The sequence below is a fragment of the Macaca nemestrina genome, chromosome 7 (genome assembly GCF_043159975.1).
Source record: "Macaca nemestrina isolate mMacNem1 chromosome 7, mMacNem.hap1, whole genome shotgun sequence".
NCBI classification, from domain to species: domain Eukaryota; kingdom Metazoa; phylum Chordata; class Mammalia; order Primates; family Cercopithecidae; genus Macaca; species Macaca nemestrina.
In genome coordinates this window covers 2,025,093-2,044,519 of record NC_092131.1, presented here as the reverse complement: position 1 = coordinate 2,044,519, position 19,427 = coordinate 2,025,093, and the positions used below count along the sequence as shown (strand labels likewise).

Here is a 19,427-nt window from a genome sequence, read left to right as displayed (position 1 = left end):
ATCTGGACTCCCCATCTTAGTTTATGCTCCTCGGCTCCTGGTACCACACTGAAGATGCCTCAGCCCTTCCTCCGGTGAGGGGCACTCAGACCTGGCCACTTCCAGGCCCCTGTCCCCAGTGCTACAGGGTGGCCAGGGGCTTTATGCCTCTTCCCTGCCCCCAGCGGTTGGCACAGCCGCCTGCCTGGCTACTCTCCAGCCCATGGGCTCTGACGGAGCTGAGCCTGGATGCTGAACCCATTGTCCTGAGAGCAGCCATCCATGCCCTGGCGGGGCCTGGGCTGGCTCTGGGGTCCAGCCGTGCCACAGCTACCCTCCAGCCAGGCACCCAGTGCAGCCACAGCGTCTCCTCCCACCTGGAATTTGGCCAAAACCCCCAGGGCCTGACGTCGCGGAAGGGACAGCCACTCCCCAGCCCCAGGCAGAGGGGAGGATCAGGCGGGTTCCAGACCCCTGCTCACAGGAGAGGCTGGGACGGTTACCCTTCTCACCCCCTCCTACCAGGCCAAGGCTTCCTCGAACGTGGGGGGTTGTTTCGGGAGAATTGAGAATTCGTCTCCGCCCTTGCTGCGGGCTCCCAGGGTTGCATGGGAAATTCCTGCTTTCTGCTTGGCGGGGCGGGGCGGGGGCGGGGTGGGGTGGGGGAGGGACTGGAGGGCTCAGCTGGACCCCCCCACCCTTGGGAGCCTCCAGTGGAAACTATGTCTTGAAGAGAGTGGTGGGTGGTGAGCCCTTCCCTAAAACCCGGGCGGCAGTGGGGGGCAGGGTGGGAGGAGCACCCTAGTGGGGATGATGTAGGCAAGGGGTCTCCTTCACAGATAGCCCCTGACCCCGCCAGGGACAGCAGCAGCCCCGACCCCAGGTCTGGCTGGGGCAGGACCGTTTGTTTCCTGCAGGGCCAGTTGGATGACGCCTGTCTGCCGTGTTTGTTTCCAAGTCATTGTCATGGAAACCGGGGCGGTTGTTGCTACTGTTTGTCTGGACGGCGTCGCTGGGCGGTGTTGCTGGGGTTGGCTGGGTGCCCATGGCACTAACAGGGCTCGCTTGGTGTCTCCAGCTCCAGGAAGCTATCCGCCCGCAGCCGTCTGCCAGCCAGGTGCTTCCTTGGGTGCCCACAGACCCACCCAGATATCTCCTGAAAGGAAGGGGAATCTGGAGTGGACTCTTTTGCCCTTGGGCATGCCTCCTCCTTTGTCCCTGCCTTGGGGGGCTGCTCTGGCCTCAACCTTCACTCTCTCCTACTTGGACCCATGCCCAGCCAGTGAGGCTGCTCTGAAATGCTATCTGCTCCATCCCTCCCCTTCAGAACCCCTGGGAACCAAGTCCAGGGATTCACAAGGCCCTGGTGCCCCTGTGGGGCCAAGCTCACACCCCGGCACTCTACTGAGCTGAGCTGTGCTCCATCTGCACCTCCACTGTCCAATCTTCCTGTGCCTCCTGGCCAGGCCCCTCCAAGGTACTCCCCACTCCAACCTGGGCTGGTAGGGACCTCACTGGTGCCCCCAGCCAGGCATCTTTGTGGGGCCAGCTCAGCCTGCAACTACCCCGTCTCCACTTCTTCTGGCCCCTGCCCTGGACCCCCAGCACCCTTCCTTCAGCCCCTGCCCAGTCTCCCCTGAGCCAGTGACCACAGCATCAGCCCTGGGTACCCCCGCTCCCCCGCCACCAGAGAGGTGGATGTGAGGAAATCACCCAGTGCTGTGGGTCCCTGGCTCTGGACCGTGGAGGGCTGGGCACAGGCAAGGGCAGGCTGGGGACCAGGATGTTCAGATGTGGGCAGCACTTTTCCCAGCGCTTGATGGGCTTCCAGTGGGGGTGTGGGGTCCAGCTACCAGGCGGGTCTGGAATTCCTGGGCTATGACTATAGGATGCTGGGTGCTAGGCCCAGTCTCACGGGAGGGGAAGGAGGGCAGGGGCACCCCATCTGGCCGGTCTGTGGAGCCCAGGCAGGGGTGCAGCCCTGTTGGGGGCAGGGCTGGCTGAGGGAGCCCCCTCCTTCCACACTTTGCCATGTCTGCTCTGGGACAGGAGGAACCGGGCAGCCTTCCCACCTGCTCGGGGCTGGAGGTGAGGCCCAGAGGACAGGAGGGGCCTGTCTCGTAAGCCTGTCCCATCCCAGCCCCATGCTGGGTCTGCCCAGGGTAGGAATGGCCATTGGGCTCAGCACAGTCAACTGGGGCCAGACCACAGGCCAGACAGGGGGTCCCGGGAGACAAGCAGCTGAAAATAGACCCTGGGAACTTGGGAGTGTCTGAGACTCAGCTGGGCCCAGCGGGAGGGGCAGGGAGGTGGGCCCTGGGGAGGCCTGAACTGGGCGTTGCCGGCTCTGCGCTGTTGTGGCGCATGTATTGGCAATGCAGGGCACCTGGTTGCAGAGTGTCCAGGAGAGGCCTGGCTGGCCTGCAGCCTCAGGAGGGCACCTCACACCTGCCCACACCCTCAGCCTGGGCATGGGGCAAGAGGAGGTGGTGGGGAGGGCTCCAAGGACAAGGAGGGGCGGTCTCAAGGCGAGTCCCCAAGCTGAGTCTGCAGAGGAAGGGGCTGTGGGCCCAGAGGAGCAAAATGTTCTTAGAGGGGTGGACGGTGGGATTCCTCAGGGACAGTGGGGCTCAGCCCTGCCTCTTGGGTCACCCTGGTTCCTGGAGCCCAGGCCTGGCTGCAGGCTGCCGCACCCCATCCCCTATGGGCTTCAGCCAGAAGGCCAGCAGGAGCAGGCCAGAGCGCAGAGATGTGTGCAGAGGGTGGGCTGAGTAGACCAAGGAGGCCTCGGCGATGCACCTGGAACCCTGCAGCAGCCCCCGCCACCTCCAGGTCTAGGGCCCTCTTGCTGTCCAGCTGCAGGGTGGAATGTTCTGGGCATAGAGGCAGCCTGAGGCAAGTAGCTGGCGAGCTCTGTGTCCCTGTCCCGACCACTCTGTCCTCTGTTTGTTCCTGCAACAAATGCCACCAGCACTCTGCAGAGTGGGCTGAGAGGGGCGGGGGCTGGGGTCTCCAGCCAGCCCAGGGGGCCTGACTCAGGCTGGCCCCATGGACCAGGTCAGTGTCCCGCCCCAGGTCCCTGCTGCATCCCTGGCCAGTGAGAGCCAGGTGAGCTGACAAAGCCGGAGGCCTAGTGCCTGGGCTGGGGCCGGTCGGGGGCAGTGTGTCGAAGAAGCTGGCAGGACCCTGACCTGTGCAGATGGGTGTGGGCCTTGGGGGTGGGATGGCCTGAACATGGAGTGTGGGTGGAGAAAGGAACTGGAAGCTGGGGTCCTGCAGCTGATGAGAGGCCCCCACCCCCAGAGCACAGGGTAGATGGGGAGCACAGGAGAAAGGGGGTTTGAGGGGCACATCAGTCTGTGGCTGAAGTTTAGGGAGGGTTCCAGGGATTGTGACTGTGCGTGTCTCTGTGTTATCTCTGTGTCAGTGAGTGTGTGCCTGTATCTCTGCATGTGTCTGTGTGTATCTGTGTTTGTGAGTGTGGGTGTCTGAGTTGAGTATCTGGAAAAACTGCTGTGAGCCAACACAAGGCATGGCCCCACAGGGAGGGCATCCTGCCTCCCACCCCACCCGTGACCATGGCGACAGGAAGCAACAGCAGGGAAGGCCAGGAATGGACTCATCACCCTGGTTTTCAAGGAGGGGCTCCCCCATTGGCAGGGCGGGTTGGAGTCCAGAGTGTGGGGGAAGGGACCATCCCTGGGGGGTGGGTAGAGGGGAGGACAAGGACTGGGTCATTGTCCCCATCTGCCCTGGCTAATGTCCCTACATGAGCTGCAAGTCACTGGGCGAGGAGCTGGGATGGGCTGGGGGCGGGGGCTTTACAGAAACATGGGCGGCCAACTGCGAGAGGGATCGCACACACACTCGCGGGGACCCCAGAGACCCCCGATGGACACGCCCACACACAGGTATGTCCGCAGGCACCCGGCACACACGTGTGCATCAGGCACTTGCCCTGCACCTCTGCACCCGGAGCACATCATCCTAGTGGGGGTGTGGACAGTGGTGCTGGGCACCCTGGGGCTTGTGGGCAGCCCACACCCCAGGGAAAGTGCAGTGACAGAGCCCCCGGCCTCCCCAAGACTGTCTGGGTTCCTCTGGTCTCTCTCTCTGCCTGTCTGCAGGTTTGTCCCACGGCGCCCCACACCCAGTGGAGATGGCAGGTGAGCCCAGACCTGAGAGTGGGTTTCAAGGTTCATGGGCTGGAGACTGGGGGTTCCAAGGTTGCAGGACAGGAGTGCACCCCTGCTCTGGAAACCTTACCTCTGAGGGGTCTCAGAACAGGGGATGGGGAGGGCTCCGATGGGCCCCTGTAGAATGTCCTATCAGACCCCAGGACTTAGCCCAGTCAGGGACAGAACTGTGGCCTTAGGGGCGCCAGGAAGAGGGCAAGCAGGATGTGCCCTTGGGCTGGGTGTGCTGGTGTGGGGCTCTCTGAAGTGTGGCCTCCGTGCCGTCTGGCCTTGGCTGTCCTAGAGCCCTGCTGCCCCTGCCCTCTCCCCAAGCTGGGGGCCTGGTGGCGAACACGGCAGGGCAGGTGGTTTCTCTTCCTCTCAGTGCAGGCCTCGAGGTGCTGACAGTGGGGCGGTGGGCCTCAGGGAAGTTGAGGTTGGGATCACAGATGCAGTTAGGGCTAAGTGCCCTTCAGGGGTAGGCCAGCAGCTCCTGGGGCCTGGGACCATGGTCTACAGCACCCCTGGCAGGGACAGGGCCGGCACAGGCCCAGTGGAGATCGAGGGCAGATAAGGACGCTGGTTAACATGGCTGACAGGAGGGATGGTGGGTGGGGAGGAAGGGCAGGACGGCCCTTGTGCTGTGGCAGCTTGGGCACAGGCCTCACGCAGCACGGAGGTGAAGGGCCTGCAGGCAGAGGGCTCCCCTGCCCAGCGAGAGGAAAGGGGGCTGACAGTGACCCGGGCCCCCTTCCTGAGGCTGGCCGGTCAGCTGGAGGGCTGACCCCAAAGCCCGAGGACAGCGCAGCCCCTCGGCCCTCCTGAATCTCGGGGGCAGGTGAGGCGGGACAGCCTCCGCCTGGCACCGGGGCCATCCTCCGCCTCAACTGAGCAGCGGACTTGGACCGCTTTGGCCTCCCTGGGCGCTTCCCGCAGAGATAATGGCCCCTCCCTACGCCCGGCCTGAGCATCTCCGAGCCGGCCTGGGGGTGGCTGAACTTTCCTTTGCCGGCCGGAACCCCAGCCCCCGCAGCCGATCGGTCCTCAAGCTACAGCTCCCCTCGCTGGGAGTTTCCGCTGCGGTCCGACGGACCTTCCAGAGCAGCGGAGGTCAGCGGAGCTAGCAGAGGCGGGGACGTCCCTTGGGAGTGAGGGGACTGAGAGGGGCGGCCTCCTAATCCTGCGTGAGATGGAAGGCCAGAGTGGGTTCCTCGGTGGGGGGCAACAGCGGGGGCTCTCCGGCAACTGTCACCCGCCCTCCGTCCTGGGGAGGGCAGGATCAGTGCGCGGGCCGCTTTGCATCTTTTTGCATTTTAGTGGTGTTTGCTCCAGTCCTGGCCCGGACAGATATGGGGATCCGGCGGGTGCCGGCGGGGTAGGGCTGGGGATGGGAGCGGCGCTTCCTGCTGCGGGGGAGCCTTTTGTCCGGGATCCTGGACCCGGGAGACATCACAGCGCTGGGTTAGGGGCGAGGTTTGAACTCGCCTAAGGAGCTGCACTCCCTCAGGAAGTCCCCATGGCCCCCTGCCCCCCGCGCTCCGTCCTCAGTCAGGTCTGGGTCCTGCCTGAAGGCGGGGGTGGACTAGATGATCTTTCTCGGGCCCTGGGCCTAGATTCGAGGTCCCCAGGGTCCAAGTCCTGGGTTCAGGGGGCGGGGCGCGAGGGGCGGGGTCTCCAAGGGGCGGGGTCCCGGGGTCCCTCAAAGGCACGGACCGGGCCGGACCCTCCCAGTCCCGCGCCTGCAGCCCGTGCGCCCCAGCCGCTGCCGCCTGCACTGGACCCGGAGCCGCCATGCCCAAGTGCCCCAAGTGCAACAAGGAGGTGTACTTCGGTGAGCGCGCCCACCGGCCCCGCGAGGAGCAGCCGCTGAGTGGGCGACGGGGCTGGGGGCCTCTCAGGAGGACCGAGGGCGCTGGGTCCCCTGGGCGCCGCCCGGGGGCACACGCCTCAGCCTGGCCCGCCGCCTGCCCCGGGATGAGGGTGGGGACCCCTGCGTCCGAGGGCTCTGGCGATCTCTGCCTGTTCGCGGTCTTGCTGCGCTCGGCGGGCTATCTCTGACTCAGAGCCTCCCCGTCTCTGGGTCCTACGGTCTCTTCCGGCTCTTCTCGGACGCGCCCTGGGTGGGGGACCCGCAGGGCTCGAAGGAACGCAGGGCTGGGCCGCGCCTCTCAGCGCTAAGTAGAAACAGACGCGGAAACCGACGCCCGGGGCGCGATCCCGGGCACTCTCCTTCCTGCCCCGCGCGCGCACGCCCCCAGGGGAGGGAGGAAGTGGGAAGTCACCCCTGTCCCCGCCAAGAAGGGCTCTCGCAGGCTCCACCCTTGCCACCGCAGAGGCCCGGGGCTGAAAGCCAGCAGCCAGGCCCAGGCCCTGCTGACCTAAGCCGCAACCCCTGACCCTCGGCCCCGCCCTCCAGCCCCACCCAGCCCTCAGGAGCAAGACTCCAGGCCGCACCCGCAAGTGCCCCGGGGACCAGCGACCCCGCGCTTTGTTTGGTTGTATTGGCTCTGGAGATTGGAGATGTCCCCCTCATGGCGGTGCTGAGACCTTAGGGTGGGCTGCCAGGCTGGGCGGATACAGCCCAAGTGCACAGGACCTTAGGCAGAGCTGGCTGCAAGAGGCGGGTACGCCAGTGGTGGGCGGGCACCGCGTCCTGCAGCGTCTCACCGGGGCCTGTCTGTGCCTCTGCAGCCGAGAGGGTGACCTCTCTGGGCAAGGACTGGCATCGGCCTTGCCTGAAGTGCGAGAAATGTGGGAAGACGCTGACCTCTGGGGGCCACGCTGAGGTAGGTGGGACCTACCCTGGTGGCAGGGGCCAGGGGTGATGGCACCCTCTCACGGCCCTTCTCCTTGCAGCACGAAGGCAAACCCTACTGCAACCACCCCTGCTATGCAGCCATGTTTGGGCCTAAAGGTATGCTCCCTTCGTCCCCGCCCCACCCCACTGCCTCCTCCACCCCAACCTGTTGACTTTTTCCACCTTCTCTGCAGGCTTTGGGCGGGGTGGAGCCGAGAGCCACACTTTCAAGTAAACCTGGTAGGTAGGACCCCACCCCCTATCCTGCCCCCTGGTTCCACCCTCAGGATGGGGATGCCCCCTCCCAGGGAGACCTGACCACTCGTGGGGCCCAAAGGGAGGCCGTGGACGCTGTACTCACGTTTGTGCCTGTCTCTCTTTGCACAGGTGGTGGAGACCCCATCCTTGGCTGCTTGCTGGGCCACTGTCCAGGCAAATGCCAGGACTTGCCCCCAGATGCCCAGAGCTCCCTTGTAACCCCTAATGCCCTCAATAAACCGTAACACTTGGAAAACCTGTGTGTGCGTGCACGTGTGTGCTGGGGCATGCCAAGGGAGCTGCAGCGGGGCTCTGGCTGCAGGCTGTCACCGGCGCCTGCCCTTCTGCTGCCTATTGCCCTCGCCAGGGGGCTGTTCCAGGGTCTCATAGGCCAGGGCTCCCTGTGCAGGGTGAGTCCAGGCCACCCTAGACAGCCCGCACCCAGCCCTGGCACTCTGAGTTCACCTCTGCAACTCCCAGACCCTCAGAAGTGCCCCGAGCCCTCCTGGCCTTATGGGAGTGGGGAGAGCGGCTCTGCAGGACCCCAGCCAAAGGCTCAGCAGGCTGAGAGGCCTGGAGGCGGGTGGGACTGGCCTCCGGTCAGCGGGTGAATCAGCTCATACTGGCTCCCTTTCTGAGAGGTACTGGGGGAGTCGTGGGGACTCCTGGCCTTCCTCCTTTCCACCCCCCCAACCCTGTCCTCATTCCTCACTCCTCCAGGCCAGGCCCAGCTTCTGCAGGGGCCTGATGAGGCACCACTGCCCCATGTGCATCCTCATCTGCCATCTACCCTGAGCCCAGGGACTTACCCAGTGGCCTGGCGTCCAGTGGGGAACTTGAGTACTGGCCGTGCACAGCGGCTGGGGGGCCTTCTGGAAACCCTTGCTAACCTCAGCCAGCCGCTGCTGACTGGCCACCTTCAGAGACCCCCTTCCCCACACTGGCCACTTAGATTCCGGCCTTGGTAGAAGGCCATCCCTCCAGATACGCACTGACTTAGGGCTGTGGTGGGTGTGCTGCAGGCTCAGCTGACAGGTGCTGTGGGGGCAGTCTAGGGCGGCCCGCAGGGTGGGGTGTGTGGGGGTGATTGGGGGATTCCTGGAATTCCAAGAGCTGGGAGCCACAGCACTTTTGATGGGATGGGGGCAGGGGAGGGGAGGGCGCTGGGGGTGCTGAGGTGAGGCTGGTTTCTGGTTGGACGGTGGTGGGTGGAGCTGAGGGAACTGAGATCTTTGAGACTCAGCGACACCTGGTGCAGAGAAAAATCCGCAAGCTCGGGGGCTGGGAGAGCGCTGAACAAGGCCGCAGAGGTGCTCCGCCATCTCCCCCACGCTTCCTGCCAAGTTCCTGTGGCGCCGCGGTTCCCCACCCCCTGCTCCCATCCCCCTGGCTCCCGCCGCCCTGTAGCTTGGCAGGTGCAGTAGGTGCTCCGAGGAGGAGGCCCCTTAGCTTCAAGGAACCCGCGTGGGCGGGGTGAGGAGCGTAGCCTTCCTACTGGCGCCATGAAGGAGGTCGCGGTGCGCCGGAGGGAAGGAGGCTGCGGGCGGGGAAGGACGGGGTTGGGCGGGGAGGGAGAGGAGGGGCTTGCTCGGGTGGGGGCCCCGAGGCGGGGCCGGGAGGGCTGCCTGGAGGAGGAGGTCGGGGGCGAAAGAAGCCGGGGAGGGAGGTGCGGCCGGGACCTCTCCGGCTGCGCCTCGCGTGGGCGCGGCCAGCCAGGGTTGGGGGTCCAGGGAGGACTGAGTTTCCCTCCCCCGCGCCTTCGCCGCCGTCCTCGCAGCCCCGAGAGGTGCAGGTGCATCGCGGGAACAGCCCCGGTGACGCGCGACCCGGGGTCTTCACGAATGCCCGGAGGCGCCGCTGGCCAGGAACCAGCCCGACCTTCTATCCCCGCAGATAGCCCCGCGTTCTTCCCAGCCCGCGCCTTTTGGGGCCGCCCGTGCACGCGGGCCCGGCTCAGCGGCGACCGGGGAGCAGTTGCTTCCGTGCGTCGGCTTCCTCCGGGGCTGCTCCGTGGCGGCGGCAGAGAGAAGCGCTGCCGCGGGCGGGCGAGGACCGGGAGCACTGGAGGAGGCGGCCGCGGGCTCGGGCCGCGCGTTCGGGACCCGGGAGCTGCCCGGGACCTCGCACAAGAAGCCAGGGGCCGGCCGCGCTGGGATCTTCACTGTGCGGCGCGGCGGGCTCTGGGCGCCTCCTGGCGGCCCGGCCGGGAAGGCGGCGCGATGGGGCGGGGCTCGTCAGCTCCGGCTGCGTGCGCAGCCCCACGGGGCGCCTTCCGGAGTCTGCGCGCTCCCGCCCGGCGGTTGCTAGGTTGCCAGGGGCGTGAGGCGCTGATGGGTGGGGCCTGAGCGAGGCGGGGTGTCGGGTGTCGTGACGATTGAGCCGGCAAGGGCGGACTCCGTGGAGTTCTCCATATCGACTGCCCTGCCAGGAGCCCGGAAGTGGGTCCGCACGAAACAGAATAGACTACACTCAAACTCCAGGGGAACCGTTCATTGGGCTTGGCCACGAAGGCGGGCCCTGCCGACGCAGTGAGTGGATGCATGTCCGGCCAGCGCGGTGATTGGGCGCAGGTCCCAGCCGGCGCGGTGATTGGGCGCTGGACCAAGCCCGTGCCGTGATTGGACTCAGGTCCCAGCCGGCGCGGTGATTGGGTGGAAGTCCCAGCCGCGGCAGTAGACCCGGCCCGTGCGATGATTGGACGCAGGTCCCGGGCCGCGGCGGCTGCAGGAGGCCGAAAGACGCTGGTGCTGGCTGCATGCGGAGGCGGCGGGTGGACCCTGCGGCTGGGGCCCGGGCCGGGTCCCTCCCTGAGGCCATCGCCGCTTTGAGTCGGTCGCTGCCCTCGGGACCCAGCCCCGAGATCTTCCGCCGCGCCAAGTTCGACCGTCCGGAAGCGGTGACGCTCGCGCGGAGGGCAGCCGGGCCGGGTGGGGTCCCGGGCCCTCGCAGGGAGTTGAGCCGGCTCCGCTGACCGCCCGCTTTTTATTTTCGCAGACCTCCGCGCTCTGGCAGCTGCTCTTCCGCGTGCTCTCCCCACTCCCTGCGGGCAACGCCTTGGCCTCGATCGCCCTGGGTAAGCCCCGCTCCTGGCCCCGCCTGCTCCGGTAAAGCCCCGCCTTCCCCAGTAAGTCCCGCCCCGACGGGCTCTAGCCCCCACCCAACCCGATAACACTGACCCCGCCTGCCGCTCAAAGCTCCAGCTTCCCCAGTAAGCCGCGCCCCCTGACGGGCCCTAGCTCCACTCCCTTGGGTAGCACCGGCTTCTACTCGTACAAAGCTTTGGGGACGTCCCTGTTGAGCTCTGGTCTCCTCACCTTGGTCTGAGTTCCAGCTTTCCCACCATCATCTCTTCTGAACTAGGTCTTGAGCTTCTACTCGAGTGACCTGTGGGGATCTCTGGAGGGATCCAGGTGGTGTCACCTTCAGGCAGGTGGTCCCCCTAAGGTGGTGCTCTTCTGTCCTAGAGGTCCAAGCCCGCTTGGTGAAGTCAGCACTGTGCTCCCAGGGCTACCCGAGGCTGGCACTGGCACAACTACCTGAGGATGGCTCGAAGGGCAGCCGGGAGCTGCTGCTGGCTCTGTCCTGGCTCTTGGCCCGAGGACCTGTGCTTGAGCAGATGCTGGCCCAGACCCGAGTGCCTCTGGGTGACGAGATGACTGTGTGCCAGGTCCGTGTGGGTGAGAGTAAGCCAAGCCAGCTCTGGTCTCAACTCCTGGGGTCAGAGCAAGGGCAGGCCTGGGACAGTCCTCTCTGTGTCTGCTTTGCCCCTCCGGGCAGTTCTATGAGGGGTTACCCAGCTGCCCGGCTGAAAGCACGGAGATTCCCTGTGCAAGGAGCACCCATTGTTCTTGGCTGTGCCTCCACTCCCATCTCCATCCTGGTCTTTCCTTGGGGGTAGGGTGGGGTGGGAGCAGGGCCTGACCCTTATACTCCTCTCCAGTGTGAGGCCCTGGCCAGCCTTGGCCCACCTGCACCCCACATGGAAGCAGAGGGTCCTGTGGATGTCCGCCATATGCAGTGGTTGATGGGAAAGCTGCGGTTCCGGTGGCGCCAGCTGGTGTCCAGTCAGCAGGAGCAGTGCGCCCTCCTGAGCAAGGTAGAGCTGGCACAGGGCTTCCACCCAGGGGCTGCGTCCCGTGCTGCAAGCCACTAGCTGCCAGTCCCTACAGCCTATCCTATGAGGCCCGGCACAGGCTTTTGACTGGATGTGGGCCTTCCTGCCCTGGGCTTACCCAGAGCCTGATCCCGTGGTTCCAGGTGGTCCTTGCAGGGGTCCAGGGTAGGATGGGGTGGGCAGGGTTGGGCAGGGAACCCAGTGGGGTGGGCAGTGGTGGGCAGAAACTGGTGTCAGAGAGCTCACAGAATTTGTCTTCTTGTTCCCAAAAGTCACCAGTGGCCTTCCAGCTCTGTGTTGCTAAACAGTGGGATGGGCTCTGTGCCATGAAAGCCACTGCTTCCTGGGCACTGGAGGGGAGGAGGACAGCCCCTGGTCCCACCACATCCTAGTGGGGGCTGACTTGTGGGGTGGGCAGCTCCTGTGGGTCCCTGAAGGTGGTAGGGGCTGGCTCAGGGGCACAGGTACCCAGCAGCATGTCCACTGTGCGGCCAGGGCTGACAGGTGGGTCTGTGGCTCCCACCAGTGTGGGGCCCCTTGGAGACCCCCCATTCCCACCCTTGCAGAGGGTCTGTTGCTCAGCTGGCCTTTCCAGGGATCTCTCACCCCATCAGGCTTAGCCTTGACACCAGCTGCTCCGCTTACGTTCCTACCTGTGACTCTCTGTGTCACCTTCCAGCTTCCCTTTGCTGGGGAGCCCTCCGCATTCCCCTAGATCCAAGCAATCATTCATGTTTACACTGTGAGTCTGGCTGAACTGCTGTGCGTGTCCAGAGGCTGTTCCCCTGACGCTGCTGGGGAAGCCAGGGCACCCCACTCCAATCTTGCTCCTGCCTGGGAGCTGGGCGGGGTGGGGAGGCCATCAGTGAGATTGCCTGGCGCCCCCATTCAGCAGGCCCCAGCGGTGCTGATGGTTGTTCTGCACCCAGCCCAGCCCTGCCAACCTCAGGCAAGGAGTGGCTTTCTCCGAGCCCTCTCTCGTTATCTGTGAGGTGGGCTCTGACGGCCGACCTCCCTGGAGTGGTGAAGACTCAGTGTTGGGGGAGGTGCTTGACTCCCACTCAGCCTGGGGTCTGCACTGCCTATTTCAGATTCACCTGTACACACGCGGCTGCCACAGCGACCAGAACCTTGGCCATCTGTCTGTCACTGAAGCGGAGATGCTCAGGGACCCAGAGGGAGGCCAGAAGGTGAGGGCCGGCAAGTTGCTTCCAGAATGGGCTTGGGTGGGCGGTGGGGAGCGGCAGTGGGGGCACCGCCCAAGATGGGAGCGGCCTGTGGGGGGGCGTGGCAGCTCTTGGGCCTCCCGAGGTGGGTGTCTCTGCATGTCCGCCACTGGTTATTGTCAGACTGTGTGACTGACAGATTCTCTGGGCCTCTCCTAGCCTCATGGGCCACTAATTCTTCCCTTCCACAAATCGAGATGTGGTGTGGGCGGGGGCCCGGGATGCAGGAGCCTGGGTTGCACTGGCAGCTGGCTGAGGGCAGGCTGTTGGGATAAAGGAACACGGACCTCAGGTGTGAGCTGGTGGTGTTGGCGTCTCAAGCAGGTCTCACCTGGTGTGTCAGGGGGCACCTAGGGGTGTGGGGGGGCTAGCCCACACAGCACAGGGCTGACTGGGAGGGGACAACTACCCTTCAGAGCCCAAGGCCAGGCCCACATGGGGTGTGCTGGGCGGAGCCTGCCAAGCTGGAGCCAGCTGCATAGGCCCTGGAGACTCGCAGGCCCCGTTCTGCTTGCTACACTGGGACCACCCAGGGGGCACAGCACTTTCTAGGCAGGCCTGCCCCAGGTGACGGGGTCTCTGTGGTCCCGGGCAGATCCTGGGCCTTGGATAGCACAGACCTGGAGGAAAGCCTGGCTCTGAACCCCAGGTGGCCATGTGACCTTGGGCAGACAGCATCCTGCTGTGACGGGCTACTGGAGCACTAACCAAAATGTCAGGGTTGACCTAGCCCCAGGCATCTTCGCCAGGGATGGCCGCTTCCTCTCACCCTGCTGCTGGCTTTCCATCCCCATCTTTCTTTCTGGGGGTCTGCCCGCCCATCATCACTGACTTCTTTCTCTTGTCTGGTTTATTTTTAGGAGAAAGAGCAGGGCTGGCTGCCACTCTTTTTATTTATTTTATTTATTTGAGACAGAGTCTTGCTCTGTCACCTAGACACAGTGGCACAGTCTCGGCTCACTGCAACCTCTGTCTCCTGGGTTTAAGCGATTTTCCTATCTCAACCTTCTGAGTAGCTGGGACTACAGGCACCTGCCACCACATCTGGCTAGTTTTTTTGTATTTTTAGTAGAGACGGGGTTTTGCCACATTGGCCAGGCTGATCTCGAACTGCTGACCTGTGGTGATCCACCTGCCTCGACCTCCCAGAGTGCTGGGATTATAGGCGTGAGCCATGCACTTAGGCTGGGCTCTGTGCTGTCCTGAGTGATGGGCTGACGCTGCCCTGCTGCTCCAGATGCATATGGCCGGGCAGGAGGGCAGAGGCTCAGCGCTGGTGCGATCTCTTCTTCCAGGCCCAGTCCCCCTTCTCTGCCTCTTTCCTCTCCAACCCCAGAGACTTGACCCCTGTACCTCATCCCAGGCCTGCCCAGGGGGACCCAGGGGTCAGAGGCGGATGGCCTGGCTCCTGGCCCCTAGTCTTGTGTCTGCTGGGGCTTCCTGTTCGTGGCAAGGGCCCGTGGGTTCCAGCTCTGCAGCCCTAGTCTGCGGGATTGCATGCCTCACTTGTGGGCTCACAGGGCCCAGCCCCTGATGCCTGCCTGGCCACTGGTACCAGCTGGGCCTGTGTCCCTGGCTGAAGCCGGGCTGGCGCCCACCCAGTCGGCCTGCACTGGCGTTGGTGGTGCTGAGGCAGCATCGGGGCGTCCTGGTCTGCCCTTGCCCTACCTGTCTTGTAGAGGCGGCTCAGCGAAGCCCAGGCTTCTGGCCCCTGGGACCCCTGGGTTGGGAAGGAGCAGAGGCTGCCCTGGCCCCAGCCTGCTCCTGCCCGGTGCCTCTGTGGGACCACTCTCTGTGGTGGGCTGGGGGGCCTGGAAGTGAGGCCCCGCCCTCTCCCGGAGGCTGCATGTGGCACTGGCCAGGGGGACTGGGACCATGCCCAGCTTCCTTCCAAGGTTTCTGGAGCGGGAGCCGCCCAAAACCTGGACCTGGCCTACCCAAAGGGCCTGCACTTCTCCTGCACTCCTGGGATGGGTCCCAGAACCTTCTGGAATGATCTGTGGCTGGTACCACGCCTGTTGCCGGGTGACTGGGCAGCTCCCTTGGATCCTGGTGGGGCCTCAGCCTGCAGCCTCCTCTCCCCTCTTAGGGTGGTAAGTGGAAGGAGGCTGGCAGGGCAGTGGAGACCACAGGACTCGGGGGTGGGTGGGAGGGGGCGTGTTTGCCCCTCCTCTCCTGCCTGCTCCCGCCCCTGGCCCTTCTTGGGAACTGCGGTGATTGCCTTCTGTTAGGTATGTTTAAGTGACTGTCCCCAAGGTAGAGGTCTTTGCTCTTCTCGTGGCCTGCCTGGGTGGGCAGGTGGGCTGCAGCCCCTGGCACCAGCCTTTTCCAGCTCCCACGCCGCCCACAGACTTGCCTGTCCTCATATTCTGTGACCATGGGCCTGCCTGCCTCTGCTCTGCTCCGCCCCAGGTGGGCTGGGTTGGGCCTGGTGTTCAGGGCCGTCCCTATCTGCCCCCCAGCCCACTGCTGGAGGCCCAGGCTCCTGCAGCCTGCTCCACACGCTGGGTTCCCGGGGGAAGCAGGGGTGGAGTGGGGCAGGATTCAGGGGTAGAGGGCCTGTCCCCAGCAGGGGTCCCCTGCCCCAGGGCCTGAGGTCACTGGTACAGATAGCCCATGAGTGAACCTGGGAGGCCTTCTGTGTGTGGGCAGAGCAGCTGCTATGTCCAGCCGCCTGTCTGTGGGCACACTGTGGGCAGGTACCTTTGTGCAGGGCCATGGGGCAGGCAGGGCGGGGTCTCCTGGCCCTGCCTGACCCTTCACTTGGGAATGTCAGGTGTTGCTCAGCTCTGCCTTTTCTGCCACCTGGGTCACCAGGCAGACTTAGGGGAGTCCCTGAAGTTACAGGGCATGGGTTTTCCCTGCCCCAGAGCCTGGCTTGCTCCTTAGTTTGGCGCCTCCCTGTCCTCCTGCAGTCCCCGGATACAGCCCCCATTCGGTGAGGGCTGTGGGGCAGAGGTCTAGGCTTGAGAGGCACCTGTTGGACTGGCAGCGGGGCTGGTGTGGGGGACAGCGTGTGTCCTCAGAGGGCAGGGCCTGGCCATGCATTGGATGGGGGCTGCCCTGTGCTGCAGAAAGCACAGGTGGGCTGTGGCGTGTGCCCCGCACCAGGGTGCCTTGCTCATCACTCTGGCCAGAGAACCTGGGTGCAGGCAGGGGAGGGCTGCAGGGGCAGGGTGTTGGCGCTGGGTCCAGCTGTCCATCCGACTGTCTGTCCACGGGGTCCTGTGTGAGGTTCTAGCCCAGCTGCCATTTGCCTTCCAGCTGCTGCGGACTCTGGAGCATGAGAGCCGGCGCCTGGAGGCTGTCCTGGCGTGGTGGCGCGCAGAGCCCGTCTTCTGGCAGTGGATGGTGAGGAAGCCTACGCACCCCAGCCCTGGCATCCCTTCCCGCAGCGGCCCCCAGGTGGGGAGCTGGGGATCTTCCTGTTCTCCAGACAGGAAGAGGGGCTTTTAGGGAGGCCACAGACCTAGCATAGGCTCTTTCTAGGATTTCCACTCACCTTCAGGGGAGGCCCACCGCTGCTCCCGTCCTCAGCTCCACGGCCTTCTAGAGTGTGGCCTTTATGCCTCTCTGGACGTCATGGCTGCTGAGATGGTGGCATCCAGCCCGCTGTGGAACCCGCCCTCTGTCCCTCTGTCCCCTTGGCTTGGTGCACGCTGTCTCACTTGGGTCTCTGTAGGACACAGTCCTGGGCACCTGTGCCCCGGAGGCACCTGCTGCAGCTTCACAGCCCACCTTCCTGCCCTGGGTCCCTGAGTGCGGGGATGGCGAGTTGGAGCTGGTAGTGCGGGAGCTGCAGACCCTGGAGGAGGAGCTGCGGGAGGCTGTGGAGCGCAGGCGGGTGGCCTGGGAGGCCAAGGTGAGTGCCAGCCTCGCTCTGGGCACTGGCCCAGCCCCACCTTCGGGGAACCGCAGACCTGAGGGCGCTTTGGACTTGTTGAATCCTACAGTTGCATCTGATTAAGCATGGCAGGCGACACACTTGCAGGCACGCACTCTGAGGGAGCGGGAGGGCAGTTGGCGAGGAGCTGCAGCTGCTGCGAGACGGCCCCGCCCCTCCTGCTGGAGATCTGTTCTCTGATTCTTTGCATGAGGGAGGGAAGCCCGTGCTGTGTGGGTCCTGCTGCTCCCATGCCTCTGCCACACGTGCATTCACAGGGTGGTGGCCACTTCTCCACACCTGCCTGGGACCCGTCTGACCTGCTGGTGGCCACCTGGGTTTCCACCCCAAACACAGAGCCGCCCTCTTACCTGCTGCACAGGCTCATGGCTGTGAACACAGGGCTGCATTGGCTCCACCTCTTTTCTTTTTCTGAGGAATTTTAACATAAATTGCCGGCATGATTTTCCCCTTAAAATCTTCAGTAAGCCTCTCTGAAGAGCATGGGTGTTTCCTGCATGCCTGCGGCGCCCTCATCCCTGAGTCAGCCCAGGGGATGCCGAGGGGGCCTGAGGCTAGTGTCCTGGGGGGACAGAGCCACTGCCATTGTCTCCCACGCAGGCTCGAGGCTGTGGACGGGGGCCAGAGTGGAGTGCCGCGCGGCGGGCCTCTCGGGAGACTGTGGAAAAGGAGCTGGGAGCTCTGCAGCGGTGCTGGGAGCAAGACAGTGGCCCAGCCCCGGCCCATGGGCCACACCGACTGGTGAGACGAGAGGATGGGGCAACAGGCGACCGGGACCTGCGGGCAGCTGAGCTGATCAGGACACTGAGGAGCCAGGAGGCCTGCCTGGAGGCGGTGCTACGTCAACTACAGGGACAGTGTCGGCAGGAACTGGCCGGGCTAACGGGAGCCCTGCCTGGCCTCATCTGGATCCCGCCACCTGGACGCTGAGGGCCTGTGGACGGGCCCTCATGTGGGAAGCCTGCTCTGGCCCGGCCTGGCTGGGTCCTGGAGGAGCAGATTCCAAGGCCAGGTGGCCACAGGGACGATGCAGATACAGAGCCCACATCACATGCTCAGTCCAGGGGCTGGGGCTGGGCTGACTCTTGCTGGAGCCCGGGCCCGTGGCCAGCAGCACTGGGGACAGGAATGGCCGATCCCCTGAGGAGGTCGTGACAGGCCCGGCCTGGTGGTCTGGAGGGAACTCGAAAATAAATTGTAGTGGCTTTCCTGTGGGGCGAGGCTGCCGGCCCTCCCTCTGCCACCCTTTCAGGTTTCCCTGTTTGGGGCTGGGAGTGTGGAGGAGCCCCTGGGCCGTGGTGGCCAGTGTAGGGCTGACCAGGTGCTGGAGGACATGCATTCCCTAGACCGGTGAGTGGCAGGCCCATGGGGAGGTGGCACAGGCCTCCCTGGAGTGGGATTGCCTTGGCTCTACCCCCCTTCATCAGGCTTCCACTGTGGGCCCAGCCCTGGGCTGGGAGCACAGCCACCCCCCCCTCCAGCCATGGCTGTGCCTGGTGGGTGCGCCGGATGGGAGCCTGGGGCTCTGCTCCTTCCTGGGAGGTGGTGCTCCGGGTGGGGAGGCACGGCTCGGACAGAGGGGCTTTGTTCCAGAGGCTGCCCAGCAAGCTCAGCTCTGCCCTGACAAAGAAGCATCTGTGTCCGGGGGACGAGCCCCAGCCTGGCGGAAGGAGGCTCAGCCTCACAGCACCCCCAACCCCCCAACCAGCAGGCACAGGTGGCCATGAGGCTCCAGCCCTGCCTGCCTTGCTGGGCTCCCCTCTCTTCTGGGGCTGTCGGACTCTGACCTGAGGTGGGCAGACGGGCTTGTGGGACCACCTCCAGGCTCCTGCCAACCCTGCCCCAAGGCCACGTCCGTTCGCCCTGCCAGAACATGCTCTCACTGGACCTTTCCCGTCTGCCTGGGGCCTGTGCCTGAGCGGCGGCGCACACCTCGGGCGCCAGCTCCAGTCTCAGCCTGTCTGGGCCTCCTTGGTCCGGGGGGTGGACGTGCCTAGGCCACCTGCCTCCCCATTCCCATGCACGGACCCCAGGAGCACCGGCAGGACCTGGCCATGGCCCACAAGGCCTCCCTTTCAGGAGCATCTCTCTGATCCTCTCATGCCGCTGGGCTCCTGTGGGCCACCAGGCCTTGTGCAAATGCTCCCTGGCCTGCTCCACCCTCCGGCCCCTCCGCTAGCTCCTCCTAAGGGCTCCTGCCATCTCCACCTGTTGATTCCAGCTCTGTTCCAGGCTCTCAGACCTCAGCCTTCCTCCGCTTGCAGCCTCTGAAGGTCCCCAGTGCTCTCAGCCACCCTCGACTGCCGGACAGGGCTCTTCTTGTGCTGGGAGCAAGTCCACTTGAAGCCCTGCTTTTTATAAACTACCACAGAGGCCGGGCGCGGTGGCTCAAGCCTGTAATCCCAGCACTTTGGGAGGCCGAGACGGGCAGATCACGAGGTCAGTAGATCGAGACCATCCTGGCTAACACGGTGAAACCCCGTCTCTACTAAAAAATACAAAAAATTAGCCGGGCGAGGTGGCGGGCGCCTGTAGTCCCAGCTACTCGGGAGGCTGAGGCAGGAGAATGGCGTGAACCCGGGAGGCGGAGCTTGCAGTGAGCTGAGATCCAGCCACTGCACTCCAGCCTGGGCGACAAAGCGAGACTCCGTCTCAAAAAAAAAAAAAAAAAAATAAATAAATAAAATAAACTACCACAGAACCGGGCTCTCACTGGCCTTGGGGACTTGAGTTTTACGAACGCAAAAGCAGGCTTGTCATGGGGTTGTCACCACTCAATATGATGCGTGAATTCAGGGCAGTCCAAGTCCCAGGTGCATGTGTGCCCGTGATGCTGACGGTGGAGAGGGCCTGAGAGGCCAGGGCCCGCGGGAGGGCTCCCCGCACACCCACCCAGGCTTGCTGTGGTGCTGCTTGTCATGATGGTGGCAGGGATGGGACCCTGGCCTTCAGCTCTAGCTGTTACCACACGTGG

General features: G+C 64.7%; 2 protein-coding genes across 10 annotated transcripts; both read left to right on the top strand.

The window, feature by feature from the left end:
- The first annotated feature begins 5,885 nt into the window (after nt 1–5,885).
- LOC105489868 (cysteine rich protein 1) lies at nt 5,886–7,465 on the top strand. Its single transcript, XM_011755071.1, has 5 exons — nt 5,886–5,985; nt 6,846–6,940; nt 7,011–7,068; nt 7,146–7,191; nt 7,339–7,465. Exons 1-4 carry the CDS (start codon nt 5,946–5,948, stop codon nt 7,184–7,186), a joined length of 234 nt encoding a protein of 77 aa, XP_011753373.1. The 5' UTR covers nt 5,886–5,945; the 3' UTR covers nt 7,187–7,191; nt 7,339–7,465.
- A 2,290-nt stretch (nt 7,466–9,755) lies between these two features.
- On the top strand, nt 9,756–17,667 carry TEDC1 (tubulin epsilon and delta complex 1). Of its 9 annotated transcripts, XM_071099468.1 has the most exons (10): nt 9,756–10,105; nt 10,204–10,282; nt 10,674–10,876; nt 11,150–11,305; nt 12,415–12,513; nt 14,445–14,642; nt 15,814–15,954; nt 16,232–16,411; nt 16,503–16,591; nt 17,054–17,132. In XM_071099468.1, exons 1-9 carry the CDS (start codon nt 9,965–9,967, stop codon nt 16,551–16,553), a joined length of 1,248 nt encoding a protein of 415 aa, XP_070955569.1. In that variant the 5' UTR covers nt 9,756–9,964; the 3' UTR covers nt 16,554–16,591; nt 17,054–17,132. The 9 variants fall into 9 exon arrangements, with proteins under 9 accessions (XP_070955569.1, XP_070955568.1, XP_070955565.1 ...); XM_071099467.1 differs by having other exon boundaries at nt 16,503–17,193; XM_071099464.1 differs by lacking the exon at nt 16,503–16,591 and having other exon boundaries at nt 9,761–10,105; nt 17,054–17,667.
- The last annotated feature ends 1,760 nt before the right edge of the window (nt 17,668–19,427 follow it).